Source organism: Choloepus didactylus, chromosome 6 (genome assembly GCF_015220235.1).
Source record: "Choloepus didactylus isolate mChoDid1 chromosome 6, mChoDid1.pri, whole genome shotgun sequence".
Lineage (NCBI taxonomy): Eukaryota > Metazoa > Chordata > Mammalia > Pilosa > Megalonychidae > Choloepus > Choloepus didactylus.
This window is the reverse complement of record NC_051312.1, coordinates 91,181,458-91,198,285: the sequence shown is the minus strand read 5'-3', so window position 1 is coordinate 91,198,285 and position 16,828 is coordinate 91,181,458. Positions and strand designations below refer to the sequence as shown.

At 41.1% G+C, this 16,828-nt stretch overlaps 1 protein-coding gene across 3 annotated transcripts in view; it reads right to left on the bottom strand.

Moving 5' to 3' along the window:
- Positions 1–16,828, bottom strand: part of ACER3 (alkaline ceramidase 3) — a 253,466-nt gene that overhangs the window by 217,257 nt on the left and 19,381 nt on the right. Inside the window, exon 1 of one of the 3 annotated variants that reach the window (XM_037840771.1) lies at positions 829–1,004. The exons of 1 other annotated variant lie outside the window; for it this stretch is intronic. In XM_037840771.1, coding sequence (XP_037696699.1) covers positions 829–931 — 103 coding nt within the window. In that variant the 5' untranslated portion in view covers positions 932–1,004. Of the gene's footprint in view, positions 1–828; positions 1,005–16,828 lie in introns of those variants that run through there. One more of the 3 variants, XM_037840772.1, reaches the window with a different exon arrangement.

Below are 16,828 nucleotides of genomic sequence, written 5' to 3'. Positions count from 1 at the left end.
ACCCCTGCTATCGCAGAGTGGGGCAGGAACTTGGTCCCTTGTGCCCTTGAGAGCCTGGCACGAGCAGGAAGGTACAGATTAGGCGCTCTGCCTTCTAGTCCTCGTGCAACGAGATAGTTAACAGTCCTACTTAGAGTGCAGATGATCACAGTACATAAAGATATCGTGGGGTAGGAGCAGTGTGGAGGGGGTTCTGACACCGATAAAACTGTTCCCCTGGAGATGACTGAAGAGATGTAATAAGAACAGAGAAAGAGGAAGGGAACCACCTAAGAGTTTTCACATATTTGGGGAAAAATTAAGCTAGAATTCTTCTGTGTCCTTACGGCTAAGGCTGTAGGCTCAACAAGAGCAGGTGTCCTGGGCTTCACTGAAATGAACCTGGCCGGGAGGTTCCACGCTCCCAACCTCCTCCCAGCTGCCCCCAATCTGCCCCCACTCGGCGTATCAGGTAGGAATTCCCATTCCCAACCCTGCCACTCAAGCTTTCCCTTAGGTCCGGCAGGGACTTCCCACTTCCCTTGCGCCCCTCAATCTTAAGGTCGCCCTTCAGTGCTTCCAGACCTCACCCTACAGACTGGATTTTCCGATCCGCTCCCCTCATCTGCAGCATCCCCATTCCTTCCCCCTGCCCCAGGGCTCCCCTACACGACCTCCCCCGGCCAGGCCTGGTGCCGCCGCTCCCGGCCAGGTTCGCCCTCTGCCCAGTCCGGCGCGGCTTCCGCGCCCTTTCCCTTCCTCACACAGCGTCCCCCCTCAGGCCGGGCGCCCTCTCTCCTTCCCTTCCTGCCTCAGGCCGGCTGCCCGGGTGCCCGTACCCGCACTCACAGAACTCGGCGATGTACCGGGTCACGGCGTAGTTCTCCTCGCACCAGTCCAGCGTGGAGGTCGTGGGGCCCCAGTAGCCCTCCCGGTCCGCGGCCGGAGCCATAGCGCGCTCTACTGCCGCGCCGCCGCCCAGGCGCTCGGCTCGCAGCGCTCGGCTCCGCGGGCTCCCAGGCCGGCCCCGGCCCAGCTCGCGCGCTCGGCTCGCGCCCCGCCCCACCTCGCCGTGGGGGCGGAGCCGCGCGCCTGGGTCCAGGCCGGCCGCGGGGCGGGGCCGGGTGCCATCACTAAGACTGCCCGGCGCGGAGACACCGCCCACCGCCGCCGCGAGAGGTTGCCCTGCCCCGCCCCGCCTGGCCTTGTGTGGGGGAGGGGGAGTGACTGGGATTGCGTGAGCTTCCTAGGCACGCCCGGGGTTCCTGATATGCCAGAAGGTATTTTCTGTGCCTGTGTGTATGTGTGTGGTTTGGTATAATTGTGGCATGAGTGAGATATGTCCAGAAGCATTCTATGAAGCCCTTGCTTGTAAAGCATTGAGGTGCATAGAGATGTACCTCCATACCTTCCATAGAACACAGACTTGAAACGGAGCCCAGAAACAAAACACTGCCACCCCCGGGATCCCCAGAAAATAAAAAGTAATTTTCTGATCAACTTATAAGTTTCTCTTGGGAACAAAGGGAAAGGACAACAACACAGCATCTGGGGTGGGTGGGGGTAGAAAGCACTGAAATCCTAAAAAGAGAATGCAGCTAGGGCACCAAAGTAGAGTTTGCCTGCTTCACAGTACGGACTTCCAAGCCCATAGGTTTCTGCCTTTTATATACAGTGTGCTCCTCTTTAGACAACCAACAGCCTCTCCCTGCATCCAGCCTCAAGACTCTAATACTCCACAGAACTGCCAGAGTGATCTTTACAAGACACAAGTCCAACCACTCCTTTTGTTCAGCCACACTAAACCTTCCCAGAAAGTGCTGGGTCCACTCCCAAGGTCCTGCCTCTGATTCTTCTGTTCAGCTAGGAGCCTTTTCTCTCCTCTGCACTCAACTAACTCAGACTCCTCCTTTAAAATTCAACTGCCTGAAGCTCTCTCTGACCCTCTCTCCACTTTGTTCACATCCTACCATGGTGACCAGAAACCTGGCTTCCAAAGAGTACAGATTGAAGATGATACAACTGCTATTTTCTAAGTAAATAGGTCAGGTGAGGTGCAAAGGCAAAAGAAAAGACAAAGAGAAATGAGGAGCCCACAGCTTCTCTACCAAATGACCCTAGCAGATGTTAGATACAGAACTTTTTCTTGCTGGATGCAAACCTAGGATGAGAGGCAATGTATTTTAATAGGAGTACAGGATATCTGAAATTTTTCTTTTGAATAGCAAACATTTAGTTCCTGCTATGTACCAAGCCCTCTTTGGTTGAGTGCTGGGAACACACAGAGGTAAACAACAGAGTTCTGAAGAGAGCCCCCTCCAAAGAAGAATATAAAAACCACTATATTTCCAGCCATTTTTTTTTTATCTCTTCCTCTAAAAATCTGTTTCAGCATCGAATGTGTATATAATTTAGAGACCACCACAATAGAGTATGGGATCCCCTATCCCTGGCCCAGCCAAGTGACTGAAAGCTTGTTCTTTAATACTGAAAAATATAATGTAACATAACCAGGACAGAATTTAGGAAAGAGAACAATCCCTGCAAAGAGAAAAGGTGAACTTCAGTAGTGGCACTCAGAAAACACAAAATGAATTTCATAGTTACTTCAGCAATGTCTAATTTCCTTTCTGATTCTTTCTCTTTTTCTAAAACCTTTTTTTGGGGGGGCGGGGGGGTGGTGGGGTGGGATGGGTAGTGTGGTATAAAAGCAATGCATATGAATGTAAGGGACCCAAAAGAGCCAAAACAATCTTGAAAAGAAGAACAAGTTAGAAGACTCATAATTCCCAATTTCAACGCTTACTACAAAGCTACAGTAGTTAAGACAGAATGGTACTGGCATTAGAATAAACATAGATCAATGGAATAGAATTGAAACTCCAGAAATAAACCCTCACATTTATTATCAATTGATTTTCAACAAGGGTGTCAAGACAATATAATGGGGGAAAGAATAGTTATTTTATCAAATGGTGCTGGGACAACTGGATATCCACATGCAAAAGAATGAAATTAGACACCTTCCTCACACCATAAACAAAAATTAACTCAAAATAGAGCATAGACCTAATGTAAGAGCTAAGACTACAAAAGTCAGAAGAAAACATAAAAGTAAATATTTGTAACCTTGAGTTAGGCAATGGTGTCTTATGTAAAACACCAAGAACACAAATGAGAAAAGAAAAAATTAGATAAATCGAACATCAAAATTAAAAACATTTTGCTGCAGATGATGCCATCAAGAAAGTGAGAAGATATCCCACAGAATGAGAGAAAATATTTGCAAATAATATATCTGATAAGGGACTTTGTATCCAGAATATATAGAGAACTCTTATACTTCAACAATAGAAAGACAAGTAATTTAATTTAAAAATGGGCAAAGGAACAGAATAGACATGTCTCCAAAGAAGATATACAAATGGCGATAAGCACATGAGTAAAGGCTCAATATCATTACCATTAGGGAAAAGCAAATCAGAACCACAATGAGATGCCATTTCACACACACTAGGATGGATATACTAAGAAAGACAATAATAACAAGTGTTGGCAAGGATGTGGAGAAATTGGAACCGTCATACCTTGCTGATGGGAATGCAAAAAGGTGCAGGTGCTTTGAAAACATTTTGGCAGTTCCTGAAAATGCTAAACATTACCATATGACCCAGAAATTACACTCCTAGGTATGTACCAAGGGAATTGAAAACATACATCCATGCAAAAACTTGTATACAAACATTGATAGCAACATTATTCACAACCCAAAAGTGAAAACAACCCAAGTATCCATCACCTGATGAATGGGTTAATAAAATGTGGTATATCCATACAATGTAATATTATTTGGCAATAAAATGGAATGAGATACTGATACACAATATGGATGAACCTTGAAAACATTATGCTAAGTCAAAGAAGTCAGACACAAAAGACCACATAGTGTTTGATTCCATTTATATGAAACGTCCAACATAGGCAAATCTATACAAACAAAAAGAAGACTAATAGTTGCCTAGGGCCAGGAGAGGGAAGAGGAGTGGGGAGTGACTGTTAATGAGTATGGAGTTTCTTTCAGGGATGACGAAAATGTTATAAAATTAGATTGTGGTGATGGTTGCACAACTCTGAATATACTGAAAAACATTGAATTGTATACTTTAAGTGCATGAACTATAGCATATGTGAATTCTATCTTAATAGAGTTGAAAAAAAAAAAACACAAGACATTCTTATAGTGGAAAGTGGAAAATACAAAAAAAGAAAAATTATAAAAAAGAAAAGAAACCACTTCTAAACCCACCAAATACCACTAACAATAACTGTTGTTAATAGTTAAGTATATTTTGTTCCAGTATTTTATCTATAGTTTTTTTTACATAATAGAGCTAATATTGCTTTTATAGTTAACATTCTTTCATCAGCATTTCTCATGCCATTGATCATTACATAATATTCCATTTTATAGATATACCACAATTTTCCTAATTATAGTATATCTGTTTCACTATTCCCTTATTACCAGGTATTTAGGTTATTTCCAAAACCTATGTTTATTTTTCAACTGACAAATGAGAATATAAATTTTGAAATCTTTCAAACAGATTCCTAATGCAAACCCTTTTCACTAGTTCCCACAACAACAAAAGAAATCCAAGCTATAATCCGTTTTTACCACATGAGATATGTTGTCCTATTTCATAACTGCAAAGGAAAATACAAACCCACAAATATTAAATGTGTAGACTCAACACAGGATTGAGTGATTTTATAATCTACAAGTTACCTCATGGCTTCTCTTACAGCTGGGTAGGTTCTTGGCAATCCATTCCTTTCTAGCTCTTCATCTGTGGGAAACCTTAGAATGTAGTCTGTCAGCACCAGACTAAAACCCAGGACCACAACCCCAGCCTCTCTGGGAAGACTCCCCTGATCCCCAGACTGGACTGGGGTCCCCCTCCATGCTCCTGCAGCCTCTAGGTTCCTGCCACCATTGCCTCTCTCACAACATCTGATCATCTGTTTAAGAATCAGGCTCCCAGACCTGTCTCGTTCATCTCTGTATTTCCAGTGCCTCACCTGGGTCTGACACAGGGATGGTGTTCAGGTGATGATTATAGAACAATAACAACAATAATCAGTAGCATTTATTGAACATTTGCCATGGGGCAGGATTTCTTTATATACATATTAACTCAGTTAAATCTCACAACAATCCTACTAGGTAGATACTATTCTTAATCCCATTTCACAAATGAAATGGGAATTTGCAAATTAAAGTACAAAGATACATTTGCCCGAATATTTATAACTAGGTACTAGCAGAGCAAGTATTTGATTCAGGCCATCTGGCTTCAGATTGCTGATGTGCTATGTCAAGAAAAATCACTATGCGTTTTGTAAAATATTGATAATGAAGCCTACTCTGAGAGTTTTACAAGGATATTGATAGCACAAATGAGGGGAAGTCCCATGAAGAGGAACCACATATCCCCAACATGCAGCTTGGTACAGAGCAAGTCCTCAGTAAATATGTGGTGAATGGATGATATAAAAAGCGAAGGGTGGGAAAAGGTACAAGAGAAAAAGAATCTTTAAAATGCTGTTATATTTATTATTTACTTTCTCTGTTTGAAATAACAAGTGATACATTTTTCTTATGGAAAAATTTTTAAATACTGACCAGAAAAATTGTGTTTTATTAAGAAATGTATAATATATATAAATGAACATGTATAACTTATATATAAAGTATCAAGGATAATAATGAAAAGAATCTTGACACACCTGACACACAGCTTAAGGGACAGCATATGACCAATTGGAGCAATCACTTTCCTGAATTTTGTTTTTACCATTCCTTTATTTTTTGATATAGTTTTGTCATGTGAATGTATCCCTGAACATACATTTTGCATGTTTTTGAACTTTATATAAGTGGACTTACATAGTATGTATTCTTCTGTGACTTGCTTTTTTGGCTCAACATTATACTTTTAAGATTCTTCCATGTTATTACATAAAGCTGTGGTGTCTTCATTTTTACTGTTTTATAGGCTTCCATTGTATGAAAGTACCACATTCTCCTGAGATGGATGTGAAATTTTTTCCCTTTTTATTATTTGCTATTATAACTAAAGCTGTCCTAAACATTCATTTTTACATACATCCTGATACACATGTGCGAGAGTTTATTTTGATATTACTTATGAATGGAATTGTTGGGTTGTAGAGTTTGTACAATTTCAAATTTATTAGACAATGACAAATACATTTCCACATAAAATTATATTTCACGATATAAAATGTTTCCAAGATAAAAAATATGTAAAGAATCACCTGGAATTTCACACTCAGTGGTAACCACTGATAACAACTGACATTTTTCTGTGCATATGTACGTGTGGGCAGGTGTGTGTGAATACATATAAAACATACATATAATTTTGTTTATTTTATTAAAATGGAGTTATACAATACAGGTCATTTTGGAGCTTTCTCTTTTCACTTACAATGCATCAAAATCATTAAAGAATTAATGTTGTATGCACCTTACATGAGCTCTGCTGCTGCTTACACTTCCAGGAGCAATAGAGTAATCAAGTGCTCCCAATCCTAGACTTTGAGACTCAGCTCAACTACTGGTTCCCTACAGCCTGACTCCAGGCCCCACTCCCCAGGCAGAGTTAATGCTTCCTTCTCCTCACTCCCTAGCACTCTGAGTGTTTCCCACACTGCAACTTCACTGCCTTTTGATTAGATCGTGCCCATAAAGCAACTATGAGCTCCTGGAGAGAAATGATAGTCATCTCTATGTTCTCAGTGCCCAACACATGTCTAGCCTGTTAACAAATCAATAGATATTTCTCAAATTAAGATACAAAACTAGTTTATGAAGCAATCCAATATTGTGGTTAAGAGTTATCAGCTCTGGAATGTGGCAACCATGACCTTATATCCTAAACTCACCCTTAATAAACTACGACTTTGATCCTATTAACCTTTCTAAACCTCAGTTTCCTCAACTATAAAATGGGGAATCAGCAAAGCAGTAGTACCCATTTTATGCATGGATTAAATGAAAGAACAGTTCCAAAACACAATACGTGGGAAATGAAAAGAGATCAGTACATCTCATGTATTGTGATAGCTAAAAATGCACAAGGGACATGGTGGGAAATATTTAGGCCTGATTTCCCATGAGTCCTGTTTTCTCTACTAAGAAGAAATTTGATTTACAGAGAAAGAAAAGTCCATTTCAAGCTCCTTGAGATAGCTAGGGTTCCTTGTCCCTAGTCTCCCAGGACTTCTCCTCCCTGCCCCCTCAGCTGAGAGGCACCTTCTGCAAGGTCTTCTCCAGTGCCTTGTTCTCTCCCATTCTCTCCCCTGTCTGAGGCCTCCAACTGTTACATCACACCCTTGGAAAATCTGAATAAGTAAAAGTTGGTTTATGGGGAAATCAGCAAAAATGAATTGGTTATCTACTGTAGACCAGGGCTTAAGCCCAGTGTTGGGAACAGAAAGTGGGAGAGCAGAGCCCCAGTTTTCAACTGGTGAAATGAAATATGAGAAAACACAATATAATTTAACTGGTGAGATGAAATATGAGAAGACACACCAACCAAGCAAATTAGCAAATGCATTAGCTAATAAATATTTAACGAACCCCTACTATGTGCCAGGCACTATTCTAAGCTTTGGGGATATATAGAAGAGGACCAAACAGACAAATTTCAAAGGTCAAATAAATGTAAGACAATTTAAATAGCTAACATTTCCATAATATTTACTGTTCCTAACACTGTACTTTTCAGTACTACTCTTTAAAATCTTCCTGACAACCTTAACTTTCTTTAGCCCTCATTTAGAGATGATGAAACTGAGACCCAGTGAGGTTAAATATTTCACCCAAGGGCATCCAGCTAATAAGCAGCTGAGCCAACGCTGGAATCCAGGCAGTCTGGTTCCAGAGGTCATGGTCTTAACTATTGTGCCAAGCTAGCCCTGCAGGAGCTCAGAAGGGGCTGTGCTGGGCAGTGAGGACTGTGGGCAGAGAGAAATCCTGGAGTGTAGGAAATGAGGCTTGAGAGTTTTGCAGGGAGGATATCATTAGGGACTTAAAGGGTTAAGCAAGAGATCAGTCAATGGTGGGGGCAGGGCAAATTTGCAGATGAGAGATTGACTAGATTGGGAAAGACTGAAGACAAGGAGGCTCTGGGACACTGAAGGACTGAAGACAGAGACCATTGCAGCAGTCTGGTTAGTAACAGCAGTGATGGAGAAGAGGGAACAAATTTACCAGTGTTTTGGGGAATCAACAGGATTTGGAGAGAGATCTGGGGAAAGAGATTGAGGGAGAAGGAGTTGGACCACTCTTGGTTTTCAAGCCATTCCCAGCCCTTGAAAAGAGCAGAAAATTAATCTGGCTGCAGTGGGTGGGTGGGGGTAGTCAGGCAGGGCAGGGGGTAGGGAAAGCATTGCTGGGCCAGGGAACAGCTTGCACAGGCTTGAAAGGGCAAAAGTAATGTGGGCTTGAAAGGGCAAAAGTAATGTGGGCATAGTGAGACATTCATAATGGAATGGCTGAGTCTGTGTGCAGAGCCAGGGGAGGGGGAGGCCAAATATCAGGGGCTGAGGATGGAAAGATCTTTGGGGGCCTAATATGCTATGATAAAGCATTGGCGCTTTATCCCAAAGACAACAGAAGTGTTCAAGAAAGGGGGTAATGTGTTTAAATCTATGCATTAGGGAAAACAGATTTTTGGTCTTTGGATTTTGTGGGGGGGGGGGGGGGGGGCGGGGCGTGGGGTGTAAGGTGGGAAGAAGAGAGGGGTCAGGAAAATCAATTAGGAGACCATGGGAAATAATCTTGGCAAAAGACAGGACAGGTAGGTTAAATCTCAGCACAGCTTGTGGGCAGTGCTTGCACTGGCCTTCCTGGAGAGAACTCCAGGGGACTTGCTGTGGAAAACAGAGGAGAGCTGAGGTTTACCAGGTCGACTCTCCCAGCCAAAATGCCCACACCCTGGGAGGTAAGTCTCCTTATGACTGGAGTCATCCAGGTTAAGCACCTGGAAAGTTGCTACAAAATAAATTTCATGCAGTTGAGTATTAATTGAATAGCCCTAAATTGACTGTTTTGTTTTGAATGTGGTTATGGAAACATCAACAATAAAAAAAGTAACCTAAAAGCATTTGCTCAGAGAACAGGATTTCTTCCTTTCGACACTACCTATAAACTGAGCCCTTTCTGACCTTTAATTTGGAAGAATCATTTACATTTGTGAATATATGAATGCCTGATTTCCTTGTATCCTCCCCAAAGCTGTCAGTTACCATCTAGGTGCTGACCCAAATCTCTTATCTCTAACCCAGATCTGTCTCCAGGGTGTTAGCCCTTGACTCAGTTAGGATCATGTTCTGCTGCATGTGACTGGAAGCCAGTTCCAGTGCCTTAACCATATAGTGGTTTCTTTTTCTTAAGCATAACAGGGCCCCAGCCATAGAGCAGCTACACAATGCCAGAATCCTTCTGTCTTTCTGTTCTGCCTCCCTTAGCATATGACTTCCATCCTAACGCTCTCAAATTGGCTGATTCTTGTCCAAGTATCACAACTCTGTTTGGGCAGGAAGAAGGAGGAAGAGCAAGGGCAAAAGGCAAATGCCAGTTGGGTTTGTCCATTTTTATCAGGACAACAATAGCTTCTCCAGACTCTCCACCCAGTGGTGACCACTTAGAGCTTGTTGGTCAGAACTGGATCACATGACCAACTGTAGAGCATCTGGGAAGACTGGCAGGGGAGTCTGGGAGGATGGGGGTTTTAGCTGGGCACATCACTGTTCCAAACAAAGTAGGCTTCTGTAAGGAAAGAAGAAGTGGGAGAGGTTATTGGAGGGGCGACTAGCAGGATCTCCTATAGACCTGTACTTCTAACTATCTTCTGAAGAGCTCCACTTGGATATTCTATAAGGAACTCAAATTAACTATGTCCTAAAGTGATGTCATCATTTTCCCTTCACATTGGCTTCTCTTCCAGTGGTTTCTTTTGTTGTTGTTACTACAGGGAAATTCACAATCATTGACCCAATTTGCTCAAGAAAGAAGCCTTGACTCCTCCCTATCCTCATCCACCCATAAGCAATCAGTTATCAGCCTCTGTGGATTCTTCTGTCTGTCTGCTTCCCTCATCTCCCCACTGCCATTGCCTCAGTTCAGGTCATCATTGCCTGTCCCTGGCTGGCAGCACCAGCCTGCTGAGAGCCTTGTTCCAAACCCACCGTCTATTCTTTACCTTGTGGCTACCAGAGAGCTCTTTCTAAAACTCCAAACTGTTAATGCCTTCCTGCAAAAAACACATAAATAACTCAGTGATTTTTCTACTGCCTGCAGGATAAAGCCTAAACTCCCTGAAGTAACCTACAAGGTCCTTTGTGACCTGGTCCCTACCACCTCACAGGCCTTGTGCCACACTCTGCACTCCAGCCACGCCAAAATACCTTCTCTTCCCAGAAATGGCCATACTTCTCTCACTCCTGGACTTTTGCGAATGTTGGTCCTTGACCTTGAATCTCCCTTTCCTTCCTGCCCTCTCAAAGAACTTTTTCTTATCTTTCAGATCTCAGCTTAGACCAAGCTTCCTCCAGAAACTCTTCCTTGGCCTATCATTGCAACTCATTGCTCTGCATTGTAATCGCCTCTTTACTCGTCTTCCTTACCAGCTAGATCAGTAGCTCTCACATTTACGAGAACACCAGGATTGCTACTTGTTATGATTCATCAGAAACCTACAGAATCAGACAGAAGCTTGGGGAGCCGGGGATCTGCGTGCCGAACAAGCAGCCTGGGTCCTTATGAAACAGATCATCCAGGTTCCCCATCTTGAGAAACACTGCACAAGCCTCCAGGTGGGGAAAGTGTCTTGGTCTCCAGTGTAGGCACAAAGTGGGTCATCTGTCTGACTCCAAACCCTTTTTCTCCTTCCTCTCCTCTACAATGCCTCATCCACTAATAATAATAGTTACTATTTATTGGGTATCACAGACTTTGGTGTCGGACAAATAATAAGTGATTCCCCTTCAGTGATTCGCCACTGCCTGCAGGACAGAGTCAAAACTCCCTGACAGACCTGGGATTTGAATCTAGCAGTGACTCTTACTATCTTTGTGACTTTGAGCAATTTGCCTGAACTTTATAAGTCTTGGTTCCTTCATCTGAAGAATTAAGCTAGTACTCATACCAACCTCATAAGACTGCTATTAGAAGTAAATGAGATAATGAGGTTACAGCACTTATGGCACCTGACACATAGCAAGAGCTCAATAAAAATTGATCACTTAATTACCACTACTACTGTTATTGCTACTAATGTTTATGAAGAGCCTGCTAAATTCCATCCAGGCATTTCAGTAATCATTTTTATATGTATTACTTTATTTAATCCTCCAGCTACCTAACAAAATAAGTTATCACTACTCTCATTTTACAGATAAGAAAACCAAGGCTCAGAGAAGCAAAGTAATTCATACAAGGTAAAATAAAGAGCAAGTGAAAGAGATGAATTTTGAATCTGGTTGAAAAAGATACTTTTTAAGGCTTTATTAAAGATAAATCAAGTTTTGGCAACCATGTGGCACAAAACAAACTTTCATATATTGCTGGTTGGCATGTAAATAGATACAGTCACTTTGGAGAACGTCTGGCAAAGGTGATGTGCACACACCATGAGTGAGCAAATACACTCCTAGGAACATAACTTAAAAGTTCTCACACCTATGTATTAGTAGATAGGTAAAAGAATTCATTCCTTGATTATTTATTGAACAGAGGGATATTTAAATGAACTGGCATATAATCACAAAATGAAGTATTATACAGCAGCTATGATGAGAATCCCAAAATAAGAGGGAAAAAAAAAAGTTGCAGAATAGTCATTTTATGATACTATTTATATAAAGTTTAAAACATGCTAAACAAGCAAACTATTTTTTGCGGATCCATACCTATGTACTAGAAACATAAAAACACACGTTATTGATAAATCCCAAATTCAAAATGGCAGCGATCTATAGGGAGAGAGAGAAAGGGAATGGAATTAAAGTTACGCAACGCATTCATCTGGATATTTAATGCTTTATTTTTTAAAGAACAAGAGCTGAAGCAAATATAGGAAAATAAGATGAGACTAAGCTGGGTAATGGGTGCTTAGAGGGTCGTTATATTACCCTCTTTACTTTTGTGTAAGTTTTTTTAAAAGTTTTATTAAAATCATGTCGAAGATGGACAGTGATGTCCAGAACCGTTTTAAATACCCCTTGAGCCATTCCACCGCCTTCCCTGAAAGCTGCCGCCTCCCCAATCCTCTTGGCTGCTTAGAACTTCCCCGTACATGCCCCTCCGCCAGCGTCCGAGAAACAGCGGGGCCTACGGGCTGCATGACCTGGTAAGTAGCTTCCCCCTGGCGGGAACGCCAGCCTGCCGGTACCACCGAGCTCCTGCCTAGAGCCAGATTAGTGCCGAGATCCCACCCGGATCGCGGCCCAGCTTGGAGCCTCCGCATCCCGACCCTTGCCCCGACCACGTCTAGCCAACCTTGCGGTGCAGAAGCGTGAGAACCCAAGCGAGCTGGTGACCGACAGCCGTCCTGGCACGGCCACGCCCCCGGCCACGCCCAGTTCCCTGCACTTGCCGCCTAGGGCCCAGCATGCCTTGCGGTAAGCCCCGCAATCCCTGCTTCCCCACTGTAAGCCTCCCCGGAAAAGCTGAGCGGAAAATGCCATTGGACGCACAGGGTGCAGCAAATTCCCGTTTAGAAAAGCGTCCATGTCAGCATTTTCTTAGTCTCAAGAACTTGTAAACAACCTGAACTCCAGCGGTACCATCAGATCTGTTATCAGGGACATAGAAAGATGTGATATGTCATAACATAATAAGTGCAAAAGTATTTGTTTCTGCATTTGTATCTTCCATTGACTGGGAGCATTGTAATCAGGATTTTGAACCATAGCTCTGCCACTTATGTGTTTTTGAGCAAGTCAACAAACTTTTCTCATCTTCAGTTTTCTCATTTTTAAACTGGAGGTAATCACCCATCCCCAAATTTTATTGTAAAGATTAGATGAGATATTGTGTAAGCACTTAGTGCTGTATGGCACATATAAATGCCCAGTAAATGCCAGCTTCAGTCATTATAATTATTACTGGTGTATGGCACACAAACTAGCACTTGGTGTCTTCAGAAATGTTTGTTGAACACCTGGACTGATGGTCCATTTGTCTGGCAGAGAATAATTCTTCTGAGATGAAAAGTAACTATAAAAAATTACCTGGAAGGTAGGTAGCTGAGGGTGAGGCAAATGATTCCGTTTGGGAGAAGGAAGACTGAGACTCTGCTCTTTTAGCTAAAGCAGAACACACAAATCTGTGAGCAAACCAAGGCATACACACTCTCAAACGCCTCGGCAAGATCAAGCAACCAACCACAGGAAGATAAAGAACTGGATCCCGGAGTGAGGAAGTAAATAAACCCTTTGTGCTGAACGCATGCCCCATTTCCTGTGGGTATGCTCCCTGCAGGCACAACTGACTAATATTTTGGTTTTGGACACAGAATTTGGAGCTACTGGATTATTGGCATAGGAGATGAGGAAAGAGGGCATGGTGGGGCCAGATAAGGGCCTAACATTTACTAAGCCCTGACTGTATGTGAAGCAATTTGCACACTTTTTTTTCATTGAATCCTCATAATTCCTTGAGGTAAGTATTACAGTCCTGTGATAATTTTTAAAAGGCTCTACCCTCATGGCCAATAAATTGCAAAAAAGCACCACCTGCTTTGAACAGACACAGTTCCACTGCAGGTTCCAAGGCTTGGCAGGAAAAATCTGGCTGTCAGCTTCTTTGTACACCTTTAGCTGGGTGTCTTTGGGCAGTACATAGATTGCACAATCAAGATGGATCTGAGTTTTGTAGATTCTGAAGCTTTTAAAAACTGCAGAGAATAAAATGGCCCACACCAAATAAGGGAAAGTGTGACAAAAGAAAAGTTAGAATGGAAAGAGACAAAGGACCTAACCAATTGAAGTTAAAATACTTTCTTTTTTTTCAAATTTGTCAAAAACATGTAACAGTGTGCATACAACTGGCATAGCCCCTCCTGATTTGGAAGGGCTGTGTGCAAGCAGGGAGGAGACTTTGGATTTTAAACTTCCTTAGCTTCCTGGTCAGTCAGCCTCTATGTACAACCATAGAGTTGTGGCCCTTTAAGATCCAGTATGAGGTTATTTTTCATTAATGTAACATTTGTGCTTGAAAACAGTATGTATTCTGAAGCTTTTGGGGATGCTGTTTAAATCGTCTATGTCCTGACTGAGTTTTTTGGTCATCACTGAGAGAAGTGTATTGAGACTCTCCCACCATAATTGTAGATTTGTGTATTTTTATTTGTTTTTCTGTCAGTTGTTGTTGTTGTGTGTGCGTGCTTGATATTGGGTACATACTGATTTAGAATTGTTTTATCTTTCTGTTGATTTGAACATATTATCATTAAGTAGTGACCCTCTTTAATTTTTGTAACGCTTTTGCCTTCAAAGTTATTTTGTCTAATGTTATAATAGCTACACCAGCTTCCTTTTGCTTGGTATTTCTCTAGTATATCTATTTCTTTACTTTTATTTTCAAACTTTCTGTATTCTTATGTCTTAGATGTATATTCAGGAACTAGCAGATAACTGGTTTTTAAAAATCCATCTGTGGCAGATTATATTTTCCAAAGGTAGCTGTGCCAATATATACCACACCTGCCTGCTTTTCTTACAATGTGACGATGACACTCCTCCATCAGGAGAGAGAATCTGTATCCCCTGCCCTTTAATCTAGGCAGGACTGTGCAAGTGACACTATGTGGATTATAAGGCTAAGTCACAGAAGATGATACTTTCTGAGGACACACACCTTTAGAGCCCAGAGATGCCATATAGAAGGTATGGATACGGGGAGACCATGTAGAACGTCCACAGAGGGCTAGGGAAAGAAGCTTGAGGAGCCCCAGCTGCCAGAGTCTTCCCAGGCCAGGCACCAGATATTTAAGTAAGGAGTCCCTAGAGTGATCCAGTCACAACCACTACCTGGCTGCAATCTCACAAGAGACCCCCAAGGCACCACTGAATTTCTGACATACAGAAACCACAAGACAGAATAAATAATTATTGTTGTTTTAAATCACTAAATTTAGGAGTGGTGTGTTACATAACCATAATAATCAGAACATTTCCTGACACTCTTTGGTTTTTAGTTTGAGAATTTAGTCAATTTGCATTCGTTGTTGTTATTGATATATTTGTATTTATTTCTATCATCTTATTCATTTTATTATATCTTTTATGAGTGCGTTTTCTCTCCTTTTGGCCTTTGGGAATGATTTAATATATTTTTCTCTTTTCTTTTTTGCCCTTTAATACTGTGAAAGTTTTAAACAATTACCACAAGAAGTTTAACATGCATTCTTAAGTTATTAAACTCTAAAGTTAATATCTTTTTCTGCTTTGAAACAATACAAAGATTTGAGAACATTTAAACATTGCTCACTGCCCTCCCAAATTATGTGCTATTATTATCCAATATTTTAGTTTGAATGTTTGATGTCCCAAATTAAATATTATTTCTGTTCTTTTTAATAATAGCCTTACTGAGATATAATTCACATTCTGTAACATTCACCCTTTTAAAGTATAAAATTCAATAGCTTTTGGTTTATTTGTAGAATTGTGCAACCATTACCAATGTGTAATTTTAGAACATCTCATCATCCCCAAAAGAAACCCTATTAGCTGTTACTCCTTACTCTCTCCTCCCTGGAAACTCCTGGAAACCATGTATCTACTTTCTGTTTTTATGGATTTGCCTATTGTAGATGTTTCATATAAATAGAATAATACAATACATGGTCTTTGGGTTTGGCTTCTTTCACTTAATATAATGTCTTTCAGGCTCATCCATGTTGTACCATGGATCAATACTTCATCCTTTTTATGGTTGAATAATAATCCATTGTATGGATATACCACACTCTGTTTATCCATTGACCAATGGATGGGCACTTGGGTTATTTCCACTTTTTGGGTATTGTGAATTATAGTTGCTATGAACATTTGTTCACAAGTTTTTGAATGCACATATGTTTTCAATTCTCTTAGGTATATAATTAGTAGTGGAATTGCTAGGTCACATGGTAACTATGCTTAACTTTTTGAGGAACTGCCAAATTGTTTTCTGAAACAGCTATACCAATGTGGGGTTCTAATTTCTCCACATCCTTACCAACACTTGTTATTATCTGTCTTTTTATTGGTGGGCGAGAAGAGAAATCTCATTGTTTTGATTTGCATTTCCCTAAAACTAATGACGTCAAGCATCTTTTCAGGTGCTTATTGACCATTTTTATATTTTCTTTGAAGAAATGTCTATTCAAATTCTTTGCCCATTTTTTACCGTTGGATTATTTGTCTTTTTATGGTTGAGTTGTAAGAGTTTTTAATATGTTCTAGATACTTGGTCTTATCAGATTTATGTTTTGCAAGTATTTTCTCCCACTCTGTGAGTTGTATTTTCACTGAATGTTTTTAAGATCTTTTCTTTATCATTTTTGTACTGAAATTTTACTAAGATGTATCTGGATATGGATTTATTTTTATTGATGCTACTTGGGATTCCTAAAAGTGTGGATTAGTGTTCCTCAGTTTTAGAAAATTCTCCGTTATTATCTTTTCTAATTTTGCCTCTGTTGCATTATTTTTCTTCTCTCTTTAGAAATTCAGATTAGATGTATGAGAGACCCTTTCACTTTATCCT